This window comes from Phoxinus phoxinus (assembly GCF_949152265.1).
Source record: "Phoxinus phoxinus genome assembly, chromosome: 6".
Lineage (NCBI taxonomy): Eukaryota > Metazoa > Chordata > Actinopteri > Cypriniformes > Leuciscidae > Phoxinus > Phoxinus phoxinus.
The window spans coordinates 42,513,555-42,540,083 of record NC_136881.1 but is presented as its reverse complement, the minus strand read 5'-3'; the positions used below and the strand labels follow the sequence as shown (position 1 = coordinate 42,540,083).

The window sequence follows — 26,529 nt, the reverse complement described above, 5'->3', positions numbered from 1 at the left end:
TCTCTCTCTCTCTCTCTCTTCTCTTCTCTTCTCTTCTCTTCTCTTCTCTCTCTCTCTCTCTCTCTCTCTCTCTCTCTCTCTCTCTCTCTCTCTCGGTGCATGCTGGGAAGTGGAAGTGTGTGGGAGGGTGATCACGGTGAGAGGGAAGTTTGAAAAAAAATTTCTTGAGGTATTCTTTTGGGAGCTTATGGGAATTTCTATGTATTTTCGCCAAACTAGTTTGGTTTTGTACGTGTGGTAGTCTATATTGTCGTGTCGGTGGCGGAGATGGCGTCGCACAGGAGTGTGCAGGCGTCGTCTCTGTCGCTCCGTCATGGAATAAGGTGTGTCACGAGCGCTGGAGAGTCTGTGGAGGACGTGCTGTTGGATGTGGCTGAGCGCGTCGGTCACGACAACATTGTCTCGGCGTCAAGAATGAACAAGGCGGTGGTGGTTTTTCTGAAGGATGAAAGAATGGTGAGTCGTTTGATCGAAAGCGGAGTTTCAGTAAGTGGCGCTTTTATTCAGGTTCAACCGTTAGCAACACCAACCAGTAAAGTTACCGTTTCCAATGTTCCGCCGTTCATTCCGAATGCTGATATTGAGCGCGAGCTTTCGCGTTTTGGTAAACTTGCTAGTGGAATCAAAATGGTTCCACTTGGCTGCAAAAATGCAGCTTTGAAACATGTGCTGTCGTTTAGGCGTCATGTATTTATGTTTTTAAACTCGCAGACTCTTAATGTCTCGTTTCGTTGCATGTATGAAGGCAAATCGTACATGCTATATGCGAGCGCAGGTGAGATGCGATGTTTTGAATGCGGTGGTGTCGGGCACGTAAGGTTATCATGTCCTGATAAAGCCGAGGCAGGCCCGAGTGGAATTGAAAATGGAGTGCAAATAAATCCACATAAAGATCAGGTTGTGGTGGTTAATGCTGAGAATGTAAGTAATGATGAGGAATTTCCTACTGAGAAAGTAAGAAATGATGAGGAGGTCTCTACTGAGAGTGTGAGGAAGGATGAGGAGTCTTCTGTTGAGAATGAACGGGTGGATGACGGCGATGTTGAAGTACAGATGTCTGAAGTAAACGACGGTGTGATGATGGAGGGCCAGATAAACAGAGATTGTGTAGTGACTGAGTCTGGAAGGACTGAAGATCGGAACCGTGTCAGAAGTGTAGATTCATGTGAGCCTAAAGAAAAAATACAAAAATTAGGTGAAGATGAAATGAATGAGGATGATGATGAGGAGGGTGTTTTATCTGATACTTCAGATCTGTCAGATATTTCTCAGGTAAGCTGTGATCAGATCTACTCTTTGGATGAGATTAATTCGTTTTTGGATGAGACGTTTGGAAAGGTTGTTGATGTGAAGAATTTCTTTCCGGATGTAAAGAAATTTGAGTTTTCGGTTTTATATTGGCAAAAGAGGGTAGGAGAAGAAAAACTGAGTACACGAAAGAGGTTTCGCTTGAAAAAGATTATTACTAAACTTAGAAAGGGGAAAATCCCAGTTAAATGTAAAGCAAATTGATTTGGCGAAATGAGATACACATCAAGGGTGTCTTTGCAGTGCTCTCTGTTTTTTCTGTCTCTTTCCTTTCTCTCTTTATATCTTTTTATGGATATTTTGAGAATAGGATCTTTAAACATCAATGGAGGGAGAGATAGGAATAAAAGAGCAGTGATTTCAGAATATGTTCATCTTAAGGATATCAATGTTATGTTTTTACAGGAAACACATTCAGATAATCAAAATGAAATTGAATTGTATAGATGGTGGGAAGGTGAATGTATTCTGAGTCACGGAACAAATTTAAGCGCAGGGGTAGCGATTTTTTTTTTTTAAACATTTGGATCTAAAGATCCTGTCCACTGTTGAATTAGAAAAGGGTAGAGTTTTAATAGCTATAGTAGAAATTAAAGAGTTAAAGTTTCTTTTTATTAATGTATATGCTCCAAATATAGGTTCACAAAGAATGGAATTATTTGAAAAGTTAAACAGTGCAATAAGAAAATATGATGATGGAAAAATGTGTGTAATAATGGGAGGAGATTGGAATTGTACCACTAATTTTGTATTGGATAGGAATGGGCAAGAACCTCACTTACAGTCTAGCAAAATGCTTCTTAAGATGACTCAAGAACTAGAACTGAATGATGTGTGGAGAAATAAGAATCAATTAACAAAACAATACACATGGGTTAAAATTTTAGATTCTATTGTGACGGGAGCACGACTAGACAGAATATATGTAAATAAATCCGATAATAATAGAGTCATGAATGTTGGTATATCTCCTTGTGGGTTTTCTGATCATCATATAGTGACTATTGATTTTAATACTAAAAGTTTGTCACATCCGAAATCTTATTGGCATTTTAATGTCAAACTGGTACAGGATAAGTTATTTTGTGACACATTTAAATGTTTCTGGGAGAGTTGGAAACTAGAAAAAGAGCATTTTGAAAATGTAATTCAATGGTGGGAAGTTGGAAAAGTCCAAATCAAGATTTTTTGTCAGCAGTTCTCTTATAATAATACTGTGATTGTAAAGAGAAATATTGAAAGTTTGGAAAAAGATATTAATGAAATGGAAAATGTAATTGATTTGAATGTTTCGGGTATGACTACAGATTTAAAGAAAAAGAGATTGGAGTTGAAAACACTTTTGGAGGAAAGAGCAAAAGGTGCCTTAATCCGAGCAAGGATATCTTCCATTAAGGAAATGGATGCTCCAACAAAGTTCTTTTTTAACTTAGAACGTAAAGTAGTAAAACAAAAAAATATGCTTTACCTTCGAAAGGACAATGGCACATTAACTTCAAATCCTACCGAAATGAGGAAGATCGCGGTGGACTTTTATGCTGAACTTTTTGGGCCCAAAGAATGTGATCCTGAGAGTATGGATCAGTTATTAAAAGGACTGCCTAAGTTAAAGTCTGAGGACAGAAAAACATTGGACAGATTGATTTCATATGAGGAACTTTCAGAGGCTGTGAAGCAACTGTCTACAGGACGTGCCCCGGGAGTAGATGGTCTGCCTGCTGAGTTTTATAATTCATTTTGGAACATTTTAGGAGAGGATTTTTATAATGTAATTGGTGAATGTTTTGAAAAAGGTGTTTTACCCAGCAGTTGTCAGAGAGCGGTGTTATCACTTCTGCCTAAAACTGGTGATTTAGGGTTGTTGAAAAATTGGCGCCCTGTCTCTTTAATGTGCCAGGACTACAAAATATTGTCTAAATGTTTAGCAAATAGATTAAAAAAGTTTTTGAGTATTATTGTGAGGAATGAGCAAACATACTGTGTTCCAGGACGTACAATAATGGATAACTTATTTCTAATAAGAGATGTGATGGACCTTTCTATGAATGATGATTTCAATATTGGTTTTTTATCGATTGATCAAGAAAAAGCATTTGATCGTGTGGGTCATGAGTACCTTTTAAATGTTTTGAAAGCATTTGGGTTTGGGGAAACCTTTATTTCTTGGATCCAGTTACTGTATAGAGGGGCCTCAGTAATGCTTAAGGTTGGCGGGGGATTGAGTTGTCCAATACCGGTTAAGAGAGGAATTAGGCAGGGTTGTCCAATTTCTGGACAACTCTACAGCTTGGTTATTGAGCCTTTGCTAATTAAGCTAAGAAATAATTTGAAAGGTTTTCATATCCCAGGGGATTTTAATGGGTCAAGTGTCTCTGTTTCTGCTTACGCTGATGATGTAACTGTGTTTATTACTGGACAAGGGGATATTCAGATACTGTCTAGAAGTTTAGCTTTATATGAGAGGGCCTCTTCATCAAAAGTGAATTGGGCAAAGAGTGAGGGTTTTGTTGTGGGTCCCTGGAGAAATGGTGGGCCGCCTAAGCTTCCTGGGGGGTTACAATGGAATACAGAGGGAATCAAGATTCTTGGAGTATTTCTGGGTAAAGAAAAGTATAGACAAAAAAACTGGGAGGGTTTGCTGGAGAAGGTGTCAGCCAAGTTGTCTAAATGGAAATGGCTATTACCTGAACTATCCTACCGGGGTAGAGTCTTGGTTACAAATAACCTGGCCGCCTCCATGCTATGGCACAGGCTTAATGTGCTGGATCCTCCAAATGAACTGATCAAAGAAATACAGAGGTCATTTGTCAATTTTTTTTGGTCTGGGCAACACTGGGTTCCTGGATCTGCATTATATCTGCCTTTACAAGAAGGAGGACAAGCTCTAATTGATATAAGAAGCAGGATTATGACTTTTAGACTGCAGACTGCACAAAGAATATTGTATGAAGAGGATCTGGGATGGATTCGTGTCGCTTGTGCTATTTTAAGGACAGCATCTGGTCTTGGATATGAGAAACAATTGTTTTTATTGAGACTTAAAGAACTGGACCTAAGTAATTTAACCCTGTTTTATCAGTCGATGCTGAAAGCTTGGCTTGATAACTTCAATGTCAACCGAGATCTTTCAAAACCAAAGGAGTGGATTATGGGGGAGCCATTGTTTTATAACCCACTGATACAAACGAGAACTCTGTCATCAGGAAGCTTGATGAACTGCCTGGCGGGAGCTGGACTCAAAAGGATAGGAGATCTGAGAGGCCTTCACGGATGGAAAACGGCTGCAGCACTACAGGGTGAAACGGGTGTTCGATCTCTCCGTCTTCTGCAGCAGGTGTTGGAGGAGGTGCAGAGAGCGTTGCCTGGGACCTGCAGGGAGGCACTAGAAGCTCAACCAGATCAAGATTGGAGGAGAAACTATCAGTTCCCATCTATTAGTGTATCTGCAGCAGCAAATGAAAACTATGAAGATGCTGACACATTATTAACTTTTAAGACTCCGGAGTTGGGACAGTTTCGTGAAGCAAGTAAAAAAGCAATCTACTTTACTTGTGTTAAAGTTGCCCATCAGACTGTTTTAAAACGAGTACGAGCAGGGAGGTGGACAGAATTGTTTGGACCAGACTTTAAAGGATCCTGGAGGTCTCTGTACAAACCTCCCATTGAGAAGCGTACAGCAGACCTACAGTGGAGACTTATTCATGGTGCTATAGCTACAAACAGACACGTGGCACACCTGAATCCAGCCGTGGGTAAAGAATGTCTTTTTTGTGGGATTGAAGAGACAGTTGACCACCTATTTATTTATTGTGTGAGGTTAGGTAGTCTTTTTATTGTTTTAAAAAGTTTGTTTGAAGGTTTTGGTAAGGATTTTTCCAATCAGTTTTTTATAAGTGGTCCCAGATATACATTTCAGGAGAGAAGAAAAATATGTATATTAAATTTTTTGATGGGTATGGCCAAAATGGCAATTTGGAAAACTAGAAAAAATAAGCTATTGGGTATAGGTACAATAGATGCAGAAAATGCTTTTAAAGGCATGGTGACTGCTAGAATTAAAATTGAATATACATATTTTAAATTGATTAATGATATTCAAAGGTTCGCCGAAATATGGTCTGTGGAAGGAGTTTTGTGTGAGGTTTTGGATGATATGTTGGTTTTCAATTTTTAAAAAAAAAAAAAAAAGAGAAAGTTTGAAGTATAAATGTGTATTTATTTTTTTATGTGTATTTATTTTTGTATTGTATTTATTGAGTTTTTGGATTATATGATCAGATAAGGAATCTGGTCTTTGGAAAAAGTTAAAGTTATAATAAAGTCATGTTTAAGCCTCTCTCTCTCTCTCTCTCTCTCTCTCTCTCTCTCTCTCTCTCTCTCTCTCTCTCTCTCTCTCTCTCTCTCTCTCTCTCTCTCTCTCTCTCTCTCTCTCTCTCTCTCTCCAGAAGCTGTCATGGTGGACCTGTTCCTGGGGAAGGTTCTGGTGAAGAACAACAAGGACGGAGACGAGCTGGACACGGAGCGCGAGATCATCCTGCGTCTCCAGAACCGCATCCTCATGCTGTTCTTCGGCTCGGGCGAGTGTGAGAAGTGTCAGGACTTCGCTCCGACGCTCAAAGACTTCTACAAGAAGCTGACGGACGAGTTCTACGTGGAGCGATCGGCCCAGCTGGTGCTGCTGTACGTCTCGCTGGACTCGTCCGAGGAGCAGCAGGAGAAGTTCCTGAAGGAGCTGCCCAAACGCTGCCTGTTCCTGCCCTACGAGGACCCCTACAGGAAGTACACGCACTTTCTGTTACGATTAGCATGCTAGCATACAAAATAGGAAATGGTGATTTCTAGTACAGTGGTTCTCTACCAGGGGGGTCGGGGGCCTTTCAGCACACATCAAAAGAGTCTACTAGGAACGCAAAAGTTTTAAGAGTGAACGCAACATTTTTGGGAGTGAACTCAATAGTTTTGTGAACGAACACAATGTTTCTCGGGGAACGCATAAGTTTTGCGAACAAACGCAAAGTTTCTCAAGGGAACGCAAAAATTTGCGAACGAACGCAAAGTTTCTCGGGGAACGCATAAGTTTTGGGAGTTAACACAAAAGTTATGCGAATGAGCGCAAAGTTTCTCAAGGGAAAGCAAAATCTTGCGAACAAACGCAAAATTTTTTGGGGAACACAAAGTTTTGGGAGTGAACGCATCGCAAAAATATTGCGAACAAACGCAAAGTTTCTCGGAGGAACGCAGAAGTTTTGGGAGTGAACTCAATAGTTTTGCGAATAAACGCAATGTTCCTCAAGTTTCTCAGGAGAACACAAAAGTTTTGCGAATGATTGCAAAAGTTTTGAGAACGAACGCAATTTTTCTCAGGGGCAGGCAAACATTTTGGGAGTTAACACAAAAGTTTTGCGAACGAACAAATTTTTTTTGTTAATGAACACAATGTTCTCACAAACGTTTTGGGAGTGAATGCAAAAGTCTTGCGAACAAACGCAAAAGTTTTTGGGGCATATACAAGTTTTGGGAGTGAACGCAAAAGTTTTGCGAACGAACGCAAAGTTTCTCGGCTGAATGCAAAAGCTGAACGCAAAAGTTTTGTGAACGAACACAATGTTTCTCGGGGGAACACAAACATTTTGGGAGTGAATGCAAAAGTATTGCGAACAAACGCAAAGGTTTTTGGGGCACACACAAGGTTTGGGAGGGAACGCAACATTTTTGCGAACGAACGCAAAGTTTCTCGGCTGAATGCAAAAGCTGAACGCAAAAGTTTTGAGAAAGAACGCAATTTTTCTCAGGGGCAAGCAAACATTTTGGGAGTTAACACAAAAGTTTTGCGAACGAACGCAAACGTTTTTGGGGCATATACAAGTTTTGGGAGTAAACGCAAAAGTTTTGCGAACGAAAGTAAAGTTTCTCACGGGAATGCAAAAGTTTTGGAAGGGAACGCAAAAGTTTTGCGAACGAACGCAAAGTTTCTCGGGGAACGCAAAAGTTTTGGGAGTGAATGCAAAAGTTTTGCAAACGAAAGCAAAGTTTCTTGGGAAATGCAAACGTTTTGGGAGTGACATCCAGCTCTTCGAATAGCATACTTAAATTTTATTTATTTCAATTGAATGACTCTTTGAATAAATCCTTGACAAAAAGGTTGAGAACCACTGATCTATATTCTATAAGTGTACCTGTGTTTCCACCAGTTCATGTGTGTGTTGTTTGCAGGGAGCTGGGCGAGATGTTCGAGGTGCAGGATCTGCCGAGGGTGGTGGTCCTCCGTCCGGACTGCTCCGTCCTCTCGCCCGACGCCGTGGCGGAGATCTGCGCGCTCGGGCCGCACTGCTACCGCAACTGGCAGGAAGGGGCGGAGCTTATCGACAGGAACTTCATGATGAACGAGGAGTTCGACGACGGCAAAATGCGCAGCATGACCGACCCCATCCGACGAATCAAATACAAGGTGGAGGACAAGAAGAAAAAGAAGAAGAAAAAGGACGAGGACGGAGAGGAAGATGGAAATGATGGAGGAGGACCTTGGGGCTGAAGTCTGAACATTTGCTGACGCTCGAATAACATTAGCGATATGGACAGAAGCCACGAGTAAACGCTAGAGAGGAAACGTCGCTGGACAGATGGATGGTCTACAGCAGTTCTTAAAAGCCCAAAAAATCATTGTCCACAAATGATTTTAATTTACAGAACTGTTTGTTTATCATTTACTGGATAAGTATTAAGGATAAGTTTTTTTATTAAGGACAATTTATTTAGGGCTTGGCATAACTAGTAAAAAGTGTGTATTCTTTGTTAAAAAAAAAAATATATAAAAAAATCCCCATGCCAATATTACTAAATTTCATTATGTTTCCAGGTCTAGAAATCAGACGTTTAAACCCGACTTCCTCATATCAAGGTTTTCTGAGAGAATCAGGCACTGTAAACATTGCCAGGAGTTTACTGGAGTAAAGAGTGTTATTTTACAATAATGAAGCCAGAACTTTACTGTGAAATAAATGCAGGCTGGGTTATTTTCTTCCCAATGACTGTAATGCAGTTACTGGAATATACTGTAATTTCACACTATTTTTATTTTACAGTGTTATTCAAGGGGAATAAACAAATAGTGGGTATAGAGGTGAACTAAAATCAACATAATTATTAGTTGTTGTTTTTTTGTTTTTTTTTAAGTCAACCTAAAGCCTCTTAGAAAGTTTGTAATTGCTGAATGTTTGATACTCGAGCTCAATTTCTCAATTCCAGGATCAGCTGCTTTACAAATACGTCTCTTTTTTTTTACTCGGATTTTAAATATTTCCAGGCTATGAATGATTATAATACTCATCAGATGACTGGTGTGACATTAATGTATCAGCAAATACTATTTTTTTCATCATGCAAGCTTTTATCAAAATGTGCATTATTAATAAACTTGGAATAAAAAAAAAAAAAGATTATGTGTGTTAAATCTATTCACTTTTTTTTTTGTTTAATAAAAAATAAATAAAAAATTATCAGAGTCGGGTTTAAACAAGTTGTCAACATGCAAATAACACTCCCCATATAAAATAAATAAAAGAAGTAATCAATTTAGTTTGAATAGTATTTTACACATAGTAAACAAAAATGATGCATGTTTAAAAAGACATCACAAAAAACATTAAAATGTTTCTGAGGTGTTTCAATTTATCGTAAATAAACTAAAACATTAACAAAATGTTTCCAGTTTTATCTTAAAGGGGTCATGACATGGATTTTGAAAGAATGTTTCAGGATCACAAACTTTTTTCCTATGTTGAAGTGTTACTCAAAATTAGGTTGAAAGAACATTTAATGAACATCATAGCCTACCTTTTAAAACACGTTCCTTTAACGTCAAGAAAACTGGACATTTTTTTTTACCTTTTCAGAACCAACACTGAATATTCGAAGAACATTCTTCTAACAAAAATCTGTTCGCTGGGTATAACCAGACATTGCATTAGAGTTAAAGCTGCAGGGCACGATTTCTACCAGAGTAAAAAGGAGTGTGAAAGTGAAAGTGATTCTTAGTGGGAATTCCGGGAACCGGATCATAAGCGGCTTTTCATTCAGGCTTTTTAAATTCAGCCAAATTAAGTCATGTTTTGCCTGTGATTGATGTGCATGCACATAGACTATATGGCAGTTATTTGATAGTTTTACCTTACAAATTCTAATCCTTAATATAAATATAAATTAATATTTAATATAATATAATTAATATAAATTCAAATCCTTCTGCCTTTATGTTGTCTGATTATGAAAATGTATCCAAATGCTACTTCATTTGCGTGTGTTACTCGTATATTATATTATTAGGATATTCTTATTATATAAAGTATGATCTTTTCGCCACACTGCTCGATCACACGCATTTTGTAGCCTATAGACAGCAGCGGGAAATGGCATTGTGATCGTACGCACACACACACATCGAAATAACATTCAGTTAGTGACTACTTGAAGTGTGGCTGAGCAGTGTAGCGAAAGGATAATTATTCTGTCAGTATTAATAGACAAAAAGGGAAAACTGCTCTTGGACGAATAGGAAGTTTTGATCATATTCCCCGAACACATCCACCTACGCAATCTTGATCATATTCTGAATTAAGAAATCATTATAATGCAGTCAATAACAATTTACAGGGAACATAAATAATTACTTTCGCTTCCGAGTCTTTCGTTCATTTGTCACGTGACCTATATGAACGGATCGTTCTTGAACGACTCATAAAGAAACGACACGACATCACCGAAACCACAGAAGTTAGAACAAGGAAACGCGGACAGCAACTTTACCATCATCTTTGTAAGTACAATAGTGATTTAATTTAACAAGTATTTCGGTACAGCCGGTTATTTCTCACTACAATATTTTGAGTCAAGTTTGTGTGAGTGTTTTTCAAACATGCTGTGGTTAAAGTCGAAAAACACATCCGTTTAACCACTATTTGTTTGAAACCTTCACAGAAACCACTTTCTTCATAATGACAAACATTTTATCTATAAATGAGGCGTGTGCGGTCAGACTATTGAAGAATGATGCGAAAGATAATTGCCATATCTTTCTACATATTGTGTGATTTTATTGCAAAGTCAACCATTTTGAATCTCTACTTTTTTTGTAAGATAGCATGTAAAAATACACGTTAGTTCCAAGATATTAAATTCAAAAAGGAAATTAGGAAATATTCAGCAATTCACACGGATGCACAATGAAAAGACAAACATAAAATGTCTTAACCTTTGGTCTGTCTAGTGGAGAGCTTTAGTATCACAGTCTTGATCTGTCATTCACAGTTGCAAATGAGGTTATGCTGTTTTAACTCTAATAGAAAGTGATTGTCATGATATACGCCATAGTTCTGTATTTTATGCGTATTGTGTGGATGTTTATAGTAAACGAATTGACACTGATTCGCCTACTTATAAACCCATAAAAACAGCTTAAACTGTGTTGGTTGTATCTTTTGGCTGGCATTGAGGCCGATCGTGCTCCACATTAATCAATATATTATTGAAAATGCATTTTGTTGTATTTTTCCCTAAAGTGACACAAAATGGCTACAACCAAAACAGTGATTCTTGATGCACTTAAAGAGCTCCTGAAAGACGAGTTCAAAGATTTCAAATGGCGCCTGTCGAACAGTGCCGTGTCTATTCCTCGAGGAAAACTGGAGAACGCTGATGTCCACGATGTTGTGGATCTCATGGTGCAGCACTACGACAAATCAGACGCCGGGAAGATTGCGGTCAGAATCCTACGCAACATTAAACAAAATGAGCTTGCTGATCAACTGAAGGGAAAACTTCTGGAAGGTAGGCTATAGTTGACACTATGCATTCGTAGTATTTGATGTACGATGTTATGCATTCTGATATTATCTCTGTGTCTGTCCATCAGTTCCAGAGGATGTTCCTGCTGGAGCGGGATCTTCATCCAGTGGGACACCGGTACCGGCTAAGACTGCAGGACCTACGGTGACCATAACATCCAATGGAGGAACTGTAAATGCCCCTGTTGTTCATGGTTGTAATGTTGCAGGCTCAATGACCTTCAACTAATGCTCAAGGATCTATCTATCTATCTATCTATCTATCTATCTATCTATCTATCTATCTATCTATCTATCTATCTATAAAACGAGTCAGACACAAACACAGAATGACTCCAGCAACAAAACCAGAGACGCCTCTGAGAAGAACAAGACGTTTTGAAGAGCCACACAGTCTTTGCACTGCCTCACTTGTCATCCTATGTGATATTGTGAGCTAGCAGGAACTTCAAGTGCTCTGAGTCCATTTAAAGTTTGTCATTTCACTGTTTTACTCAATATAGTGAAGTTTCAGCTATATAAGGTATTTAAATACAGTCTAAAGTTGAATTGTGTATTAAGAAATATCATTGTTTTAGTGAACTCGATTAAAATAAGTTAAGAGTATTTATAACTATTGTTTTGTATAAGCTTAATTGAATTGAGGTAATCAGTTTCCTCAAATGAAATGAGTTAGCTTAACTGGTTGGGTTTTACAGTGGGATGCACATTATTTTTAAGATCATGTCAGTAAGACACTGTTTATGTTTTCACTTTACACTTTATATTTTAGATTCGTTATTCAACAGATTGGTAGACCTGAACCGCAATGTAAAAAAACAAACAAAAATTATTATTTTTTATAAAATTACGAGAATAAAGTCGAAATATTTAGAGAAAAAAATTTGCATTTTAAAACAAAAATTAAGTTGAAATATTGTCGTCATTTTAGATTTAGTTTTTTATGGATTTTTTTTGTTTTTTTTACGTTGCGATTCAGGGCTTCCGTAGAATCATTATTCGTAAATATAAGTAACAGTGTTTTTACCATGTGTTTTATTGCTTTGTCTGTTTTTAGATCGATTGATATGTACTCATTTTACTTACACTTTACTGAAAATTATGAAGGATGAATATAAGGATGAAAACATGGTTTGTCACATACAGTGCAACAAACAATGGAACATTCATTCATAATTAGTTTACACAAAATACCCTTATCCTCAGCTATAACTGTTGAAACTCCAAGTACTCTAACTTTAATTATTTTAAAATTATTTTATTTTGTAAATCGTAGCATAGCAGTGGCTGCTTACTTCCAAGTCTTAATGTGGCGAGACCATCAAAAGTGTTTGAAAGAGGGTCAAAAGCAGGATAGAAAATAGCGTATTGCTTTTAAATAAGATGTTTTTGGTGTACAAATCTTGATAACATATGTGGACATCAGAGAACATTATACATTTATTTATATTATTCTGAACAGTAAACTCTCAGTTGTCAGCTTTCTAAAGATACTGTGGTTATGTGTGGAATGTGAATGACTATGGCCAGCAACATTTTTATTTCGGGAATGTCATTTATGCACTTCCTTGCCAAAATGGGTGGCACCTATGAGGATTATAAAGAAAAATGCTAATGTGTGTATCCCATATTCATTAAAAACAGTTATAAGCACAGACCTGTATTGCACCTTCTTGAATTCACCATAATTTAAACCAGACAATGATCATTTGAATATCTACAGTAAGAAACACATTAGGCCACAAAGCGTTCATTGCAGGAGTTTTATTGAAAATGTATGAGTCGATTAATTTCAATATTAAATTAAAAGAAGTGACCCAATACAAATAAAAAAAAAATCTAAAACCTAAAAACAGCCATATGTTTTTGAGAGTGATATTCCTACATGATTTACTAAGTTACACACAGGGCATACAACTAACTTGACAAAAGTGAAGTGGCCAGTGACAAAATTTACTTGCCATAAATCTATATTTTTTTACCAGCCATGAAACAGATTAATAGATTAATCCTTATTAAAGTTACAAAAGTTATTCAGTGAAGAGCAACGAGTGATTGTTCTGTATCGTTTGTTGTTTGATTAACATTAACAACACAGACAGCAGGAATATTAGGCTACTGTCACTTTAAGAGTTAATGCACTGATCCAATAAACTGTTACTTACCTGTTTTCTGTTCAAATGTTTACGTTCATTTTAGGCCCTGTCCCAAATGGCACACTACATATACTTTCGGTCTTGTGGACTTAAAATGGCTGCCGCATGCGCGTGTCTGTTAAGTTCATGAGACCGGAGGGTGTCCCATTTGTCATTTTCGGCTTCAGAAGGGTGCTCGCAGTCGATATGCACTTTTGTCGAGTCGGCACTGGTGCGAGCTCCACAGCAGACTTCTCTCCGACAGTCAAAGTGGCATTACGTCACGAGAGAGTGGACTCAGAGGAAGACTGCGAGTGTTTAGTGTGCCATTTGGAACAGGGCCTAAGACATAACTGACTATGTTTACAAGGATACTTGCCAAGACGGACATTTTGACACTTTTCTTTGAATATGTCTGTTCAAGCGCAAGAAGACGTGAAAGAGAGCTCACTTCAGTATTTGCACGCTTGTCTGAGATGTGAATTTCTGGGCACGTTCTTTGCAGTAATGAATTGAGTTCCCTTTCGTGCACTCGAATATTTATATTGGCAAGGCTTAAACTTTCGTGATAATGCACCATTGACCCGCCAACTGTCCCAAACGTCGTTCACGTTCATGTTCTCACAACATTGCATTGCTAGAATTCACTGGCCATTAAACCGTTTCACATACTCACAAACACTGATGTTTACTTGCATTTGACACTTGGCAAATGCTAATTTTAGGCCCTGGTTACGCAGTTAATAGAGGAAAGGAAAGCAATATAACCGTTACTAGTTTCTTCAAAAGTCTAAAACACACGTTTGATCTTCATGCTGATGGATTTCATACTGACAGCAAAAGTCTTCCAGGTGTACCAAACAACTCCAATAGCGTTATGGGGAGAATCTTCTTGCCATAAATACACACCGTTGGGGTTTGTGTGGTGACAGCCTGAGTACCAAAATGCCCCGAGATGATATTTGGCACAGTTATATCCATAGCTGTCTTGGTCTTTGTCAAAGGTGGTGAACTTCTGGTCATTATGGGTAGATAAAGAGTCGCCTGCAGAAAAGAGGAGCTCACTGAGGACAATAACTCAATGGAAATGTGTTTTCATGAGTATAAATGAAAGTGTCCTACCTGCCCCTCCATCAGTGAACCCTGAAACATGCAGTTTATACCCGTCCATTTCACAATCCACAGAGAAGGACGAGTACAGAGCAAAAACTTTATTTCCTTCAAAGTCCTCCAGATCCACTCTCAGCATGTACTTCTTCTTACGTGTCATTTGGTACATGTTCTCCAGCCCTGTTCACACACATACACACACGTTCAACCAAACACATGATCATCCACACAAACGGACACACGCTGTGAGATCTTACCCAGCCAGTATTCGCCCTCCACATTCCCGAATCCTCTCTTGTACTGATTCCACGGCCGATAGAAATTCACACTGCCGTCCATTCTCCTCTGAATCACCTGTGATGGGTTTATACAGAATATAGGACTCATAATGTATGTTCTGATGTGTGTTTGACGATCTAAAGTCACATTCATACCGTCCATCCTCCGTTGTCTTCATCTTTCCCATCTGAGACCATGTGACAGTAAACCCAGAAAGGAATATCCCACGCCGGATAGATGGTGTAAATCCCACAGTGTGTTTCTCCTGCTTTATAAATGTCAGAACAGTCGGCTGGCATTTCTTCATCGTGACTGCACCCGCTCATCAGAACAACTGGAAGAAAAGCCACCAAAAATACCAACATCTACACGGGACAGAGAGAACGAGATGAACGTCACACTGAAATTAAGGTGAAAACATAGTAGTTATTGAATATAGAGTTTTAGATGAACTTACTGCCATCTTCTCAATCTCTCCTCAGAAGATCACAGATTTGATTTCCCTAAGAAAGTAATATAAACATTTCAAACTGTATACATGTCTGAATGTTCTGTGAGGTAAATAAGGAATAAAACAGCAACTCACTGGATGTGTTGTGCCTTGAGTGTTTGTGGATGAAAGACTGAAACACACATTTATATATCTGTCAGATTCTCTGGCTCCTTTGTGTTTCAGTACAATAACATAATGAAAAGACTTGATGAAAGTTTGACAAGCTGTGACAGACAAATAATCTTTTTTTCCCCTTCCTATTCAGTAAATCATAGTGTATAGCTACAATTTAGAATTTGGGTTACTTCCATAGAGATTATTTCAGATGTTAAAGTAATCGATAGCAATAATTATCACACTATAATTTTCCTTGATAAAAAGATTACCAGAGTTTGATAAATGTTCAATATAGGTATCAGGTTTGTCTCCAAATTTAGATAATGACCCTGCCCTTTATGAACTTAATCTCCATCTTTACACTGTAAAGTGATGTAAAAAAAAACCTGTTGAAAAGAACTGATTTAGTCAGAACAGACAATAGGTCATTGTGAGGATGCAAGTCTACATTTTCTCACGCAGAGCTGGAAGTAACCTGTAATTTAAGAACCCAGACTTGCAAAAGAACAGCAATAGCTAATAACAATTACACAAAAACAAGCGGGATATCACATGTTCCAATCTAAAGCCCCTTTCACACAGAGTTTCTGGAAAATACACTGATAATGTGTTCAGGGAGTTTGATTTTGGTTCATTACCTCAGACAGCGATTTTCTGGAATCTGTGCGGGCGTTCACAGACACACATCCCGTAAAGACACGAGACATCAGGATGTGACATGAAATGTCCCGCAGCTTCTTAAATTTGCTCTCGAGAACTCGTGTATGATTCGATCATAAACAAAGTTAGCATTTTAATCAACAGTACATTTATTGTTAACCTTTTAACAATAATATTCGCAATAATATTGTATCGTGAGTTTAGTATCGTGATATGTATCGAATCATGACATGAGGGTACACTGTAAAACCCAACATGTTAAGCTAACTCATCTCTTTTGAGGAAACCGATAACCTCAATCCAAATAAAGTTAAATAAAAAAAATACTTATGAGTACTCTGAACTTATTCCAATTGAGTTAACACTAAAACAAGGATACTTAATTTGCAGCATTCAAGGTGGAAAGTGACTCTGATTCCTTTTGTCAGATGTTGTAACCTGAAAGCCTCTTTATCTTACCAGTTGTGCTCATTTATTGTCATCTTGTTTTGTGCTGTGTGACTGATTTGAACATCAAATCAAATGTGATAAGTTTTTTGCTGGTAAATGTAAAGGTTTCACATGTTACTGTAAACAAGCAAACAACGGTTTCAGAAATGATTGATTACTAGGGGTGTAACAAGGTGATATGGCCTCTCAATAGCACTGCATATCCAATAATAGTATATTCTCATATAGTATATTTTACATTAATGGTGAACACCAACTTTAGTGTGTTATTAGAAAGTGACAGTGACAGTGATACAATTATTAAATAAAAAACTAAAAAAAATCATGTCAGGAGAGTTTTTCAGGCACTTTATAATGTTTTAATGCGCAAAGCATTGTGATCCATTTCATCTTATAAACTGTTATAATATGATACATTTTACATTAGTTTTACACTTTCTTGATTGCTTGAATTAATTTGAATGGCTGAAAAACTAAGGATTAGGTTTATCACCAAATTTATGTAATGGCCCCGCCCTTCATGAACTTTATCTCTATCTTTTTGAATTGTGGCTAAAAAGAAAACTGCTGATGATAATAACTGATTTGTCGGAATAGGGCATTGTTAGGGTGCAAGCTGGAAGTCACATAACCTGTAATTTAAGAACCCAAACTTGCAAAGAACAGCAATAGCTAATAACAATTACACACAATAAGCGGGATATTACATTTCGGTCTAATGTTCCTCAGGAAATAAAATATGGATTCAGACGTTATCTGTCTTCAAATCTCAACAAAAGATTGCAACTAGATTGCAGATATATCATATTTCTCCTGCATGCATTCAAGGTACATTTATATTAATGTTATATCCAAATTATATTAATACTAATTACAAACTGAATTCTATAGTGTTCCAAAAAAAGATTATAGAATTTACAACATTGTTGAATTGAATTTACAACATAAAACTAGTTGAGATTACTCAATTAAGGAAAAAAAGCTTTGTGATATTTACGTATGGTCAATAAAATTGTAAGTATAGTAGTAGAGTATTCTTGTTCAGTGCACAAAATAATAAACTAAAAATAAAATAACAAAAACATCCTGCAAAGTTTGAAATATGAAAGTGCACCGTATATAAAGTTATTGTCTTTCAAAAGTAAGAGTCGACTCGGAGTCATTTTTATGAATCGTTAGAAGACCGAAGCTTTTTCTCTGACTAGATGACGTCAACTTGTCAAGTTATTTGAATACGATCCGCCCACTTATTGCGCTCCAAGGCCAGCAGGGAAAACATCATGGCGACGAGACGCTGTGTTCTGAAGTTCTCAAAAGCCAACTTTTTTCATCTGCCCAAGGAGGAGCATTTGAAGACTAAGTGGCTACAATTCATATATCTATACCACAGAAGTATAGTCCGAGCCTTGTGCTTTGCTCGCGCCATTTTGAAGACGATTGCTTTTTAAATGCAATCAAACTTGGATTCGCGAGCCGGCTGATATTTAAGGAAGGTTCAGTTCCAAGTGTATTTGCATCAGCTTCCTCCTCCGTATCACAACCTGTGAGTGTTATTAATAATTCTTGCTTTTATGTTTTATGTAGCATGCTTAATAATTATTTTGTTTGTTGTGTAAGCACCGTTTAGCTTCTAGGTCTTCAATGGCAATTGTATTGAGATATGTGAAGTGTTTGTCGTTGTTTTCGGAGTTGTCTTAAAAAGAATAGAGTAATACCTCGTAGTAACGTAACTGCATTTTTTTTTGTAAAAACGTTATGTTTATGCATCGGGCTAACGCAAACAAAGACTGATTGTGCTTTTACAATATGAACTCTGGGCTATGCTCGCTAACATAACATTAAATTATTTATCTTATTTTTAGTTTTTTACTACAAACTACAAAGCAGTGGACTATAATCATTATTATAACACGATTTAATTGACAAAAGCATCATTGTACTCCGTGTTAAACAATAAGTATTATCTCTGTAAACACTGCTGGGTCATCTGACCAATCAACGCAGATTAGCGTCGCGCAAAGGAGGGGTTTGAAAAATGAGTCGTTGAACGATTCTGTTACGAACCCTTTTGTTACAAGTGGCTACGTAAGGGTTTCACAACATAAAGAAGGACACGTGAAACACGAGTACGCTGCTTTAACATTTATTATACTCACAAACACGTAAACTCACGAAACACGTATCACAGATAAAGACATACTAAACCTCAAATAATATGAAGGTCACAGACATTAACAAAACGAACAGCAAAGTAATTTAACTAAATCAAAATAAAACGAAAAAGCTTGTTTGCTGGTTCTCCTCTCTCCTGCCATGCTCTGCTTCAGTGTCCTTTATAGTGGATCAGAAGTGACTCCAACAAGGCACAGGTGTATAACGACACACAGGTGCGGACCTAATCAACTCAAGACACAAACAGAGAAACAGAGTCATGACGTCATCACAAGGAGAGAAAAACACAAGACACAAACCGTAACACTCCCCCACTTAAAGAAAGAACCAGTCTTTTTTTTTTTTTTAAAGACAGGTTCTGGATGAAGCGAAACAGTAAAAACAATCAAGAACATAGTTACAATAAGACAAACCTACATATTAAAATTATACATTTACCCAGCCCCGAGAAAGGGCATCTGCCACGATGTTGTCGGTTCCCTTCTTGTGATGGATCTCCAGATTATAACATTGAGCCATCAGCGCCCAGCGCATCAAACGTTGGTTATGATTATACATTTTATTTAAAAAAACCAACGGATATTTGGTCCGTATAGACGATGACGGGAGTAGAGCTATATCCCACGTACACATCGAAGTGCTGCAAAGCAAGCAACATAGCCAGAGTCTCTTTTTCGATAGTAGAATAATTTAACTGAGAACTGTTGAATTTAGCTGAGAAATAAGATACTGGATGGGAAATTCCATCAGCACCACTCTGAAGGAGGACAGCTCCAACTCCGGCCGCGCTGGCGTCTACCTCGAGCTTAAACGGACAAGCTAGGTCAGGAGCAGACAGCACCGGAGCACTGCAAAGGAGAGACTTCGCACACTCAAAAGCACTTTGACATTCATTGGTCCAATTAAAAACCATTTTTGTGCTACACATCTTCGTCAAGGGAGCGACTACAGTCGAAAAGTTTTTACAAAAACACCGGTAATAGCCAGCCATGCCTAAAAATCGTCGCAACTCTCTCCTCGTAGTGGGCACAGGGTATGCAAGAATAGCGGTCACTTTTGCGTCTACCGGACGTACTTGACCGTTTCCAACCTGTTTCCCCAAGTATGTAACGGAGGCTTTCGCAAAATCGCATTTGGTCAAATTTAAGGTTAAAGAGGCGGCTGTTAGTCGGTCAAAAACATTGTGCAAAGTATAGATGTGCTCAGTCCACGTAGAAGAATAAATAACAACATCATCAAGATAAATATTACAGTTTGGAACGTCACCTAAAACTGTAGACATTAACCTTTGAAAGGTAGCAGGTGCGTTCCGAAGACCGAACGCCATACGCGTATACTGGAAGAAAGAATCGCAGCTAAAGAAATCGCGCAGCTAAAGCAGAACCAGGTAAAGGAAGCAACACTAGTACTTGCTCCCCAGGCGTGAAATTACGCACAACCGCGTTCTTGTCAAAATGACGCTTCATTTTCTTCTGCGAAAGAGCAAGAGCTTCTTTCGCGACAGCACAAGCATTTCGCAATCGTTCACGGGTACGAGAAACGAAATCAAGCACATTATGTTTCTCAGTCACACCAGTGGAAAAGAATTCATCCTTCAATACTTTTAAAGGACCCCGTACATTATGTCCAAACACCAACTCTGACGGACTAAAACCAAGTGACTCTTGTCGCGCTTCACGCAGTGCAAATAAAACCAAAGGGACTCCATCATCCCACTCATTCCCTGCCTCCAGGCAATATTTTCGCAAACTGGACTTCAGCGTCTGATGCCATCTCTCCAGTGCGCCCTGCGATTCAGGATGGTAGGCACTGGATGTGACATGCGACACGCTCAAACCCTTCAACACTCTTTGGAACATTTTTGACAAGAAATTAGTTCCTTAGTCGGTTTGAACAGTTCTCGGCAATCCGAATGTCGTGAAATTTTTTATTAGAGCCTTAGTGACGCTTTTGGCAGTTATATTCCGTAAGGGAATTGCTTCTGGAAACCGTGTGACAGCGCACATGATTGTCAAAATGTACTGAGAACCGGATTTAGTTCGCGGCAGCGGCCCGACGCAATCTACCAAGACGCGTTCAAACGGTTCACCTACAGCCGGAATAGGACGAAGTGGAGCAGATGGCACAATCTGATTGGGCTTTCCTACTACTTGACACACATGACAAGACTTACAATATCGAGACACATCAGCTTTCAACCCAGGCCAAAAGAAATGCTGAAGCACCCGATGGTAAGTTTTATTTATTCCAAGGTGCCCAGACCAAGGATGATCATGTGCCAAGCTTAAAATATGCTGTCGAAATTTTGAGGGTACCACAATCTGATGGACCACGTTCCAATCATCCAAATTCTCATCATCTGATAATCGAGCCTTCCAGCTACGCATTAACACAGTGTTGTTCCAATAGAACTGATGATTAAACGAAAGTGACTTTTTAGTGTCAGCACTTAAACGACATTTCTCTAACGTATGATCACTTTTCTGTGCGGCAGTAAGAACCTCGCACGAAATAGGCAAAAATACGGCAGGATCGGGACAAACAGATTTTTGGATCGAATTTACCACCACATGCTCTGCCACAGCATTTTTCTCAAGAATCTCTGCAAAGATAGACTCACTTAAATTCACTTCATTCTCCTTACCGAGACTTTTCGCCTGAGCGCGTGTCGTAACTGCACTAGAAGCAAAAACATTTGGAAAGTGTTGTGCGAGCGCATCTGGTTGCTGATCAGTGACTGGGATTTTGATAACATGCACAACTGGCATTACTTTTCCTCCAGCCAGATCATTTCCCATAATAAAATCGATACCTTTCACAGGTAGGGAAGAACGAGCTGCTACATTAAAACATCCAGAAACTAATTCAGACGTCACCCAGACGCGATGAAGAGGGACAGTGATGAACCCCATTTCTATACCCTGCACGATAGTGCTAGTATCACATTCAGAGTTTGCACAAAAAAGTAAAATGTCAGACAATACAAAAGACTGAGATCCTCCCGTATCACGCAAGATCTTTAGTAAAAAGTGTGGAGACACACTTTTTACTAAAACTGAACCGCGCGGTTGAGCTGAAAAATCGTGACGTTCATGCTTTCGTTTCAAAATTCAACACTCAGCAATAATATGTCCAACCTTGTGACAATAACCACACTCTTTACGCATCTTCGGGCTAGATGGACTAGGCCTGATTTTAGAGTCAAAATAATTAACTTCATTCTCTCTTTGTGAAGTGTATCCTAAATCACTCGCACGCTTTACAACCACAGGTTTATGAATGAGTGCATACTCGTCTGCTAAGACCGCTGCTTGCTGCACAGTAGTAACCTTTTGTTCGTTTAAATATAAAGCAGTACGCTCAGGAACGCAATTCTTAAACTCTTCAATGAGCAAAAGTTCACACAAAGATTGATAATCCGCGACTTTACACGCCTTTATCCATCGTTCAAAAAGTATACCCTTCTCACGGTCAAATTCGACATACGTCTGAGAAGCGAATTTTTTCGTTGAGCGAAAACGTTGTCGGTAATGTTCAGGAACCAACTCATAGGCACGGAGAATCGCCCCTTTTACGGTCTCATATTGAACACTTTCCTCTAACGGAAGAGATGCACAAACTTCTTGCGCTTTTTTAACTTACATTGTAACATTAACGACCAGACCTCTGTTGGCCACTTCAAAACAGATGCTATTCTTTCAAATCCCTGAAAATAAGCTTCAACCTCTTTCTCCCGAAAAGGTGGAACAATTACAATATTTCTGGCTACATTAAACGAAGTCGAATGATCAAGAGAATCCGATAACACAGGTAAAGAGCTAACTATAGGTGTCGCAGGAATATTTGACACTAATGCAGCAGCTTCAACCTCAGAACTCGGTCCATTTTCTACAGCAAATTTTTTAAATCTTTCTGCGTCATCTCGACCAGACTCTAACTCTAACTGACGCATTTTAATTTTCATCTTCATCTCCGCATCGATACGATGCAATTCAAGCTGATGCTGCAACTCATCCTTCCGTGCTTGAGCTCGGTCTTGCGTCTCAAGCTGTAAACGAGCTAAACGTACTTTTAAACGCAAATCTCTCTGATGTACAGGTGACTCATCGGTAGAGAGGGACAAAGCCTCAAATTTAGGCAAAGAAAAAGGTGGTAATCCTACCTTCGCTCCCTCACTGGGACCCGGCGTAACTGGATTGCCAGCGAGAGAACGCTGTGAGGTAGAAGACTGCAGTGGGATTTGCTCCTCATCCATAACAATTGCAACTGATTCTGCTGCTTCAGGAACATCCTCCACTAAAGACAACACCCCAACATTAATTAAACCAGTTAACAAACAAGCTTTCAAGTCCTTTTTAAGCAATGTTTTAGAAACAGGTATGTCAAAATGTCGAGCAATAAGGAACAAATCGTCCTTTCTACATGTTTCCAACACTGCAATGCTAGGTTGACTTACAAACTCATTTAAATCAAACGTCGCCATAAGAAATTGATGAGCAAAAAACAAACATAATAAATTAGTAGACTACGAACGACTCCGGACCTAAACCTTCCTAACCGAGACCTAACTAATACCTCTCTAGCTCTTCAGAGGGTACCAGTTAAGAGGCAAGCCTCTCCCCCGGAGTACCTTCAAAAATAACAAACTAAAATAATAAAGAAAACAATAAATAGTAAACCGTAGTGAGAACCGGCGCTAAGCACGGCCCCCCTTGTTCACTCTAACTACCCGGAGATCGCCCAGCACCACTAACTTTATCTGCTCAACAAACAAAATTACAGTAATCCGAAATCTCGAACGAGCCCCCAATTTATGTTACGAACCCTTTTGTTACAAGTAGGGATGGCTGTCGCGAAACAGTCGTTCCGAAGCTTTGCGAGATCCCGAAGCGCAGATGTTTCGAAACACTGATCCGAAGCGTGATTCAAAACACCCATGTCACGTGACTACGGCCAAACGAAGCCTCGAAGTGTTTCACTAAGTGTTTCATCAGGTGTGATCCGCCGAATCAGCGCTTGATTGACATGGTCGGAAACAGACCACACAATACCATATCTGTATAAAAGTGAAATCAACGCATATTGACCTCGTGGGTTTTTGTGAGAGGAGTTTGATTTTGAGATAGCGGATTTTTGGTGATATAGTGACATTTATAGTGCGATTTGTTTAGTTATATTTAGGCTTACATTTAAATTTACACAACACATTGACTGATAGGCTAGAGACACAGAGTATACATATAGTGACACATTAATAGGTACATAGATATTAATATATATAGACAGCTACATTAATAGATAGATAGATAGATAGATACATATATAGATAGATTAAAGATAGGCTACATATATAAATACATAGATAGATAATAGATATCTAAATACATAGATAGATTATAGATACATATATTATATATACATATCTAAATACATAGATAGATTGTAGTTACATCTAATTACATAGATAGATTAGAGATACATATCTAGATAGATTTGGATAGATAGATAAAATGGAGGCTCCCCAGAAGAGATGCCGTACATCTGTGGTGTGGGAGCATTTCCATTTAGAAACCCCAAATAAAGTGAGATGTGTGTATTGTGATCGGCAGCTTGCCTACTGCAACAATACATCATCTATGATGCGCCATTTGAGGAGCACTCATCCTGCCATTTTGCAGGGTGCAGAGGATGGCATTTCCCCTGTACCTATGCCTGCTACTGACACTGCTGGTCTAAGCAAGGTATGCATTGTTGGAAATATAATTATAATTGAAATATAATTACAAACTTTTGGGACCAATCCCAACTGCCAATCATGTTAAAATATAGATCTACATATGAGTACCCAATATACTGCCAGTGTATACTACACCATCATTTTGGTTTTCGTAATTGTTGTAGTTCTACATTCCATTACATTTTTTCTCTGCACACTGAGCATAAACGTTCATAACCTAAATTTGATTAGAAAGGTTTCCAAATAATGAACCAGTATGCTACTTTTAATAGCTGTGCACTATTTGAAGCTGTATTTTTTAAAATGTATTTGTCTGAAAGTATGTTTTATCTTCTCTTTTAAAAGGCAGACAGAGGGAATTGGATGAGGCTCTTCTAAACATGGTGTTGAAGGATCTGCAGCCCTTCACCATCGTGGAGGATGAGGGATTCAGGGCCTTTGTGAACAAGCTTGATCCAAGCTATGTCCTCCCATCCCGGAAGGTGCTTAAAGCAATGGTCAGCGAAAGGTACAACAAAGCCAAGGAGAAGACAATGGAGGACCTACAAAAGGCAGAATTTGTTAGCCTTACGGCTGACATGTGGTCCTCCATTAATATGGACGGATATCTTGGTGTGACTTGCCATTACATAACACCAGAGGCAAAAATGGCAACTGTTGTACTGGGTGTAAGGAGGTTTTACCAAACCCACACAGCCCAGCATCTCATGGAGGCTAAAGCCTTGCTAATGGCTGAGTGGGGAATAACCTCCAAAGTTCAGTGCATGGTGACTGACAACGCATCCAACATGGTCCTAAGCACCAATTTACTCCACCTTCGCCATGTCCCATGTTTTGCTCATGCTTTAAATTTGATTGTGAAAAAGGCCCTAGATCAAACCCCAGCCCTTAATGAAATACGCCAGAAGGCCAGAAAGATAGTGGGGTTGTTCAGATCCAGCTGCAAAGCAAAGGACAAGCTTGTGGAGATGCAGGGCTTGATAGGAAGACCAACTCTGAAACTGATGCAGGAGGTTGAGACGAGATGGAACAGCACATTCGACATGCTACAACGCTTGTATGATCAACATGAGCCACTGGCTGCTGCACTTTCCAACTTAAACAATGATACTGCTCCCCTGACAAGTCTTGAGTATGACATTATTCAACAATCATGTCACTACTGCAACCATTCAAACTCGCAACAACAGAGATGTCAGAGGAAAAGAGAGTGTCTGCTTCAAAGCTAATACCACTGTACAGGATGTTGCAGCACAAGCTTGCACAGAAAAAAGGAAATGCAACGCAGGAATCAACTGTACAATTAGGTAGGCCACAATGAACTACCCATGTAATTGGCCATAACTGTCATATTATTGTCATTATTATATATTTTTTTCCTCCTGTTTTGGCTCATAGGCTCACATCTGCAAGAAGGTCTGCAGGCCAGATGTGGAGGTTATGAGAGTTTTAGAACCTTGGCACTGGCTACGCTGCTGGACCCAAGGTTCAAAAATGTGGCATTTGGAAATGCTGCCAAAGCCCAGGACGCTGAAAAGCACATGACACTGGAGTGTGCTTCACTGATGCGTTCAAACACAAATCCTGGTGAGCAGTTTCAGTCTGTGTTATGTTATGTAATCTGATTCATGTAATATATACTTCATATATGCCGTCAGTTTAGCATTTGTTACTAATTGCTGTTTTCATTTTTATTCAGAGCCAGAAATGTCAACATCAGACCCATCAACATCATCACCATCACCATCACCATCAACATCAACACCAGTAGAAACACAGGACAGTTTATGGGAACTTTTTGATACTCGTATCCATCAAACCCAGATGATACACAACGCTACAGCTGATGCCACAGTGGAAGTGAAAAAATACATCAACGATGCGTATTTGCCCAGAACTCATGATCCACTAACTTACTGGAAAGAGAGAGCAGTGATCTTTCCTCATTTGTATGTCATGGCTAAAAAATATCTTTGCATTCCAGCAACAAGTGTCCCTTGTGAGAGGATTTTTTCAAAGGCTGGAGAAATTATCTGTAAAAAAAGAAGTAGGCTAAGTCCTTCCACAGCAGAGAAATTAATATTTTTGAATAAAAATATCTAAAAAAGTGAGACATTGTGGCTTGATTTATTTTATTAATATTCATTTTGCAGGACCAAAATAACATTATGCACAGTGAGGAGCCTATTCCAAGATTCACATATTAGAAAAGTACAATAATAAAAAATA

General features: G+C 38.7%; 3 protein-coding genes and 1 long non-coding RNA gene across 5 annotated transcripts; 3 read left to right on the top strand and 1 right to left on the bottom strand.

The window, feature by feature from the left end:
* nxnl1 (nucleoredoxin like 1) lies at nucleotides 1-8,683 on the top strand. Of its 2 annotated transcripts, none has more exons than XM_079617142.1 (3): nucleotides 1-456; nucleotides 5,754-6,087; nucleotides 7,522-8,683. In XM_079617142.1, exons 2-3 carry the CDS (start codon nucleotides 5,762-5,764, stop codon nucleotides 7,838-7,840), a joined length of 645 nt encoding a protein of 214 aa, XP_079473268.1. In that variant the 5' UTR covers nucleotides 1-456; nucleotides 5,754-5,761; the 3' UTR covers nucleotides 7,841-8,683. The 2 variants fall into 2 exon arrangements, with proteins under 2 accessions (XP_079473268.1, XP_079473269.1); XM_079617143.1 differs by having other exon boundaries at nucleotides 423-486.
* Nucleotides 8,684-9,723: 1,040 nt separating this feature from the next.
* Nucleotides 9,724-11,753, top strand: LOC307001042 (pyrin domain-containing protein 1). Its single transcript, XM_079617145.1, has 3 exons — nucleotides 9,724-10,120; nucleotides 10,863-11,130; nucleotides 11,216-11,753. The coding sequence occupies exons 2-3, from the start codon at nucleotides 10,872-10,874 to the stop codon at nucleotides 11,374-11,376; spliced, it is 420 nt and encodes a 139-aa protein (XP_079473271.1). The 5' UTR covers nucleotides 9,724-10,120; nucleotides 10,863-10,871; the 3' UTR covers nucleotides 11,377-11,753.
* A 1,145-nt stretch (nucleotides 11,754-12,898) lies between these two features.
* Nucleotides 12,899-15,288, bottom strand: LOC307001039 (microfibril-associated glycoprotein 4-like). The gene is made up of 6 exons (XM_079617141.1): nucleotides 15,258-15,288; nucleotides 15,129-15,174; nucleotides 14,827-15,036; nucleotides 14,650-14,746; nucleotides 14,405-14,572; nucleotides 12,899-14,326 (listed from the first exon to the last, which is right to left on the bottom strand). The coding sequence occupies exons 2-6, from the start codon at nucleotides 15,132-15,134 to the stop codon at nucleotides 14,073-14,075; spliced, it is 735 nt and encodes a 244-aa protein (XP_079473267.1). The 5' UTR covers nucleotides 15,135-15,174; nucleotides 15,258-15,288; the 3' UTR covers nucleotides 12,899-14,072.
* A 9,147-nt stretch (nucleotides 15,289-24,435) lies between these two features.
* Nucleotides 24,436-26,401, top strand: LOC307001048. The gene is made up of 3 exons (XR_013798153.1): nucleotides 24,436-25,607; nucleotides 25,699-25,887; nucleotides 26,000-26,401. It is a non-coding gene; the product is annotated as an uncharacterized lncRNA (long non-coding RNA).
* Nucleotides 26,402-26,529: the final 128 nt, after the last annotated feature.

Coding starts and splice junctions, on each gene's coding strand:
- nxnl1 (XM_079617142.1), top strand. CDS start 5,762: ATGGTGGACCTGTTCCTGGGGAAGGTTCTGGTGAAGAACAACAAGGAC. Junction 6,088..7,521: donor TACGAGGACCCCTACAGGAA/GTACACGCACTT, acceptor TGTTGTTTGCAG/GGAGCTGGGCGAGATGTTCG.
- LOC307001042 (XM_079617145.1), top strand. CDS start 10,872: ATGGCTACAACCAAAACAGTGATTCTTGATGCACTTAAAGAGCTCCTG. Junction 11,131..11,215: donor GAAGGGAAAACTTCTGGAAG/GTAGGCTATAGT, acceptor TCTGTCCATCAG/TTCCAGAGGATGTTCCTGCT.
- LOC307001039 (XM_079617141.1), bottom strand. Junction 14,747..14,826: donor AAGACAACGGAGGATGGACG/GTATGAATGTGA, acceptor AACCCATCACAG/GTGATTCAGAGGAGAATGGA. Junction 14,327..14,404: donor GTTCACTGATGGAGGGGCAG/GTAGGACACTTT, acceptor TCTTTTCTGCAG/GCGACTCTTTATCTACCCAT.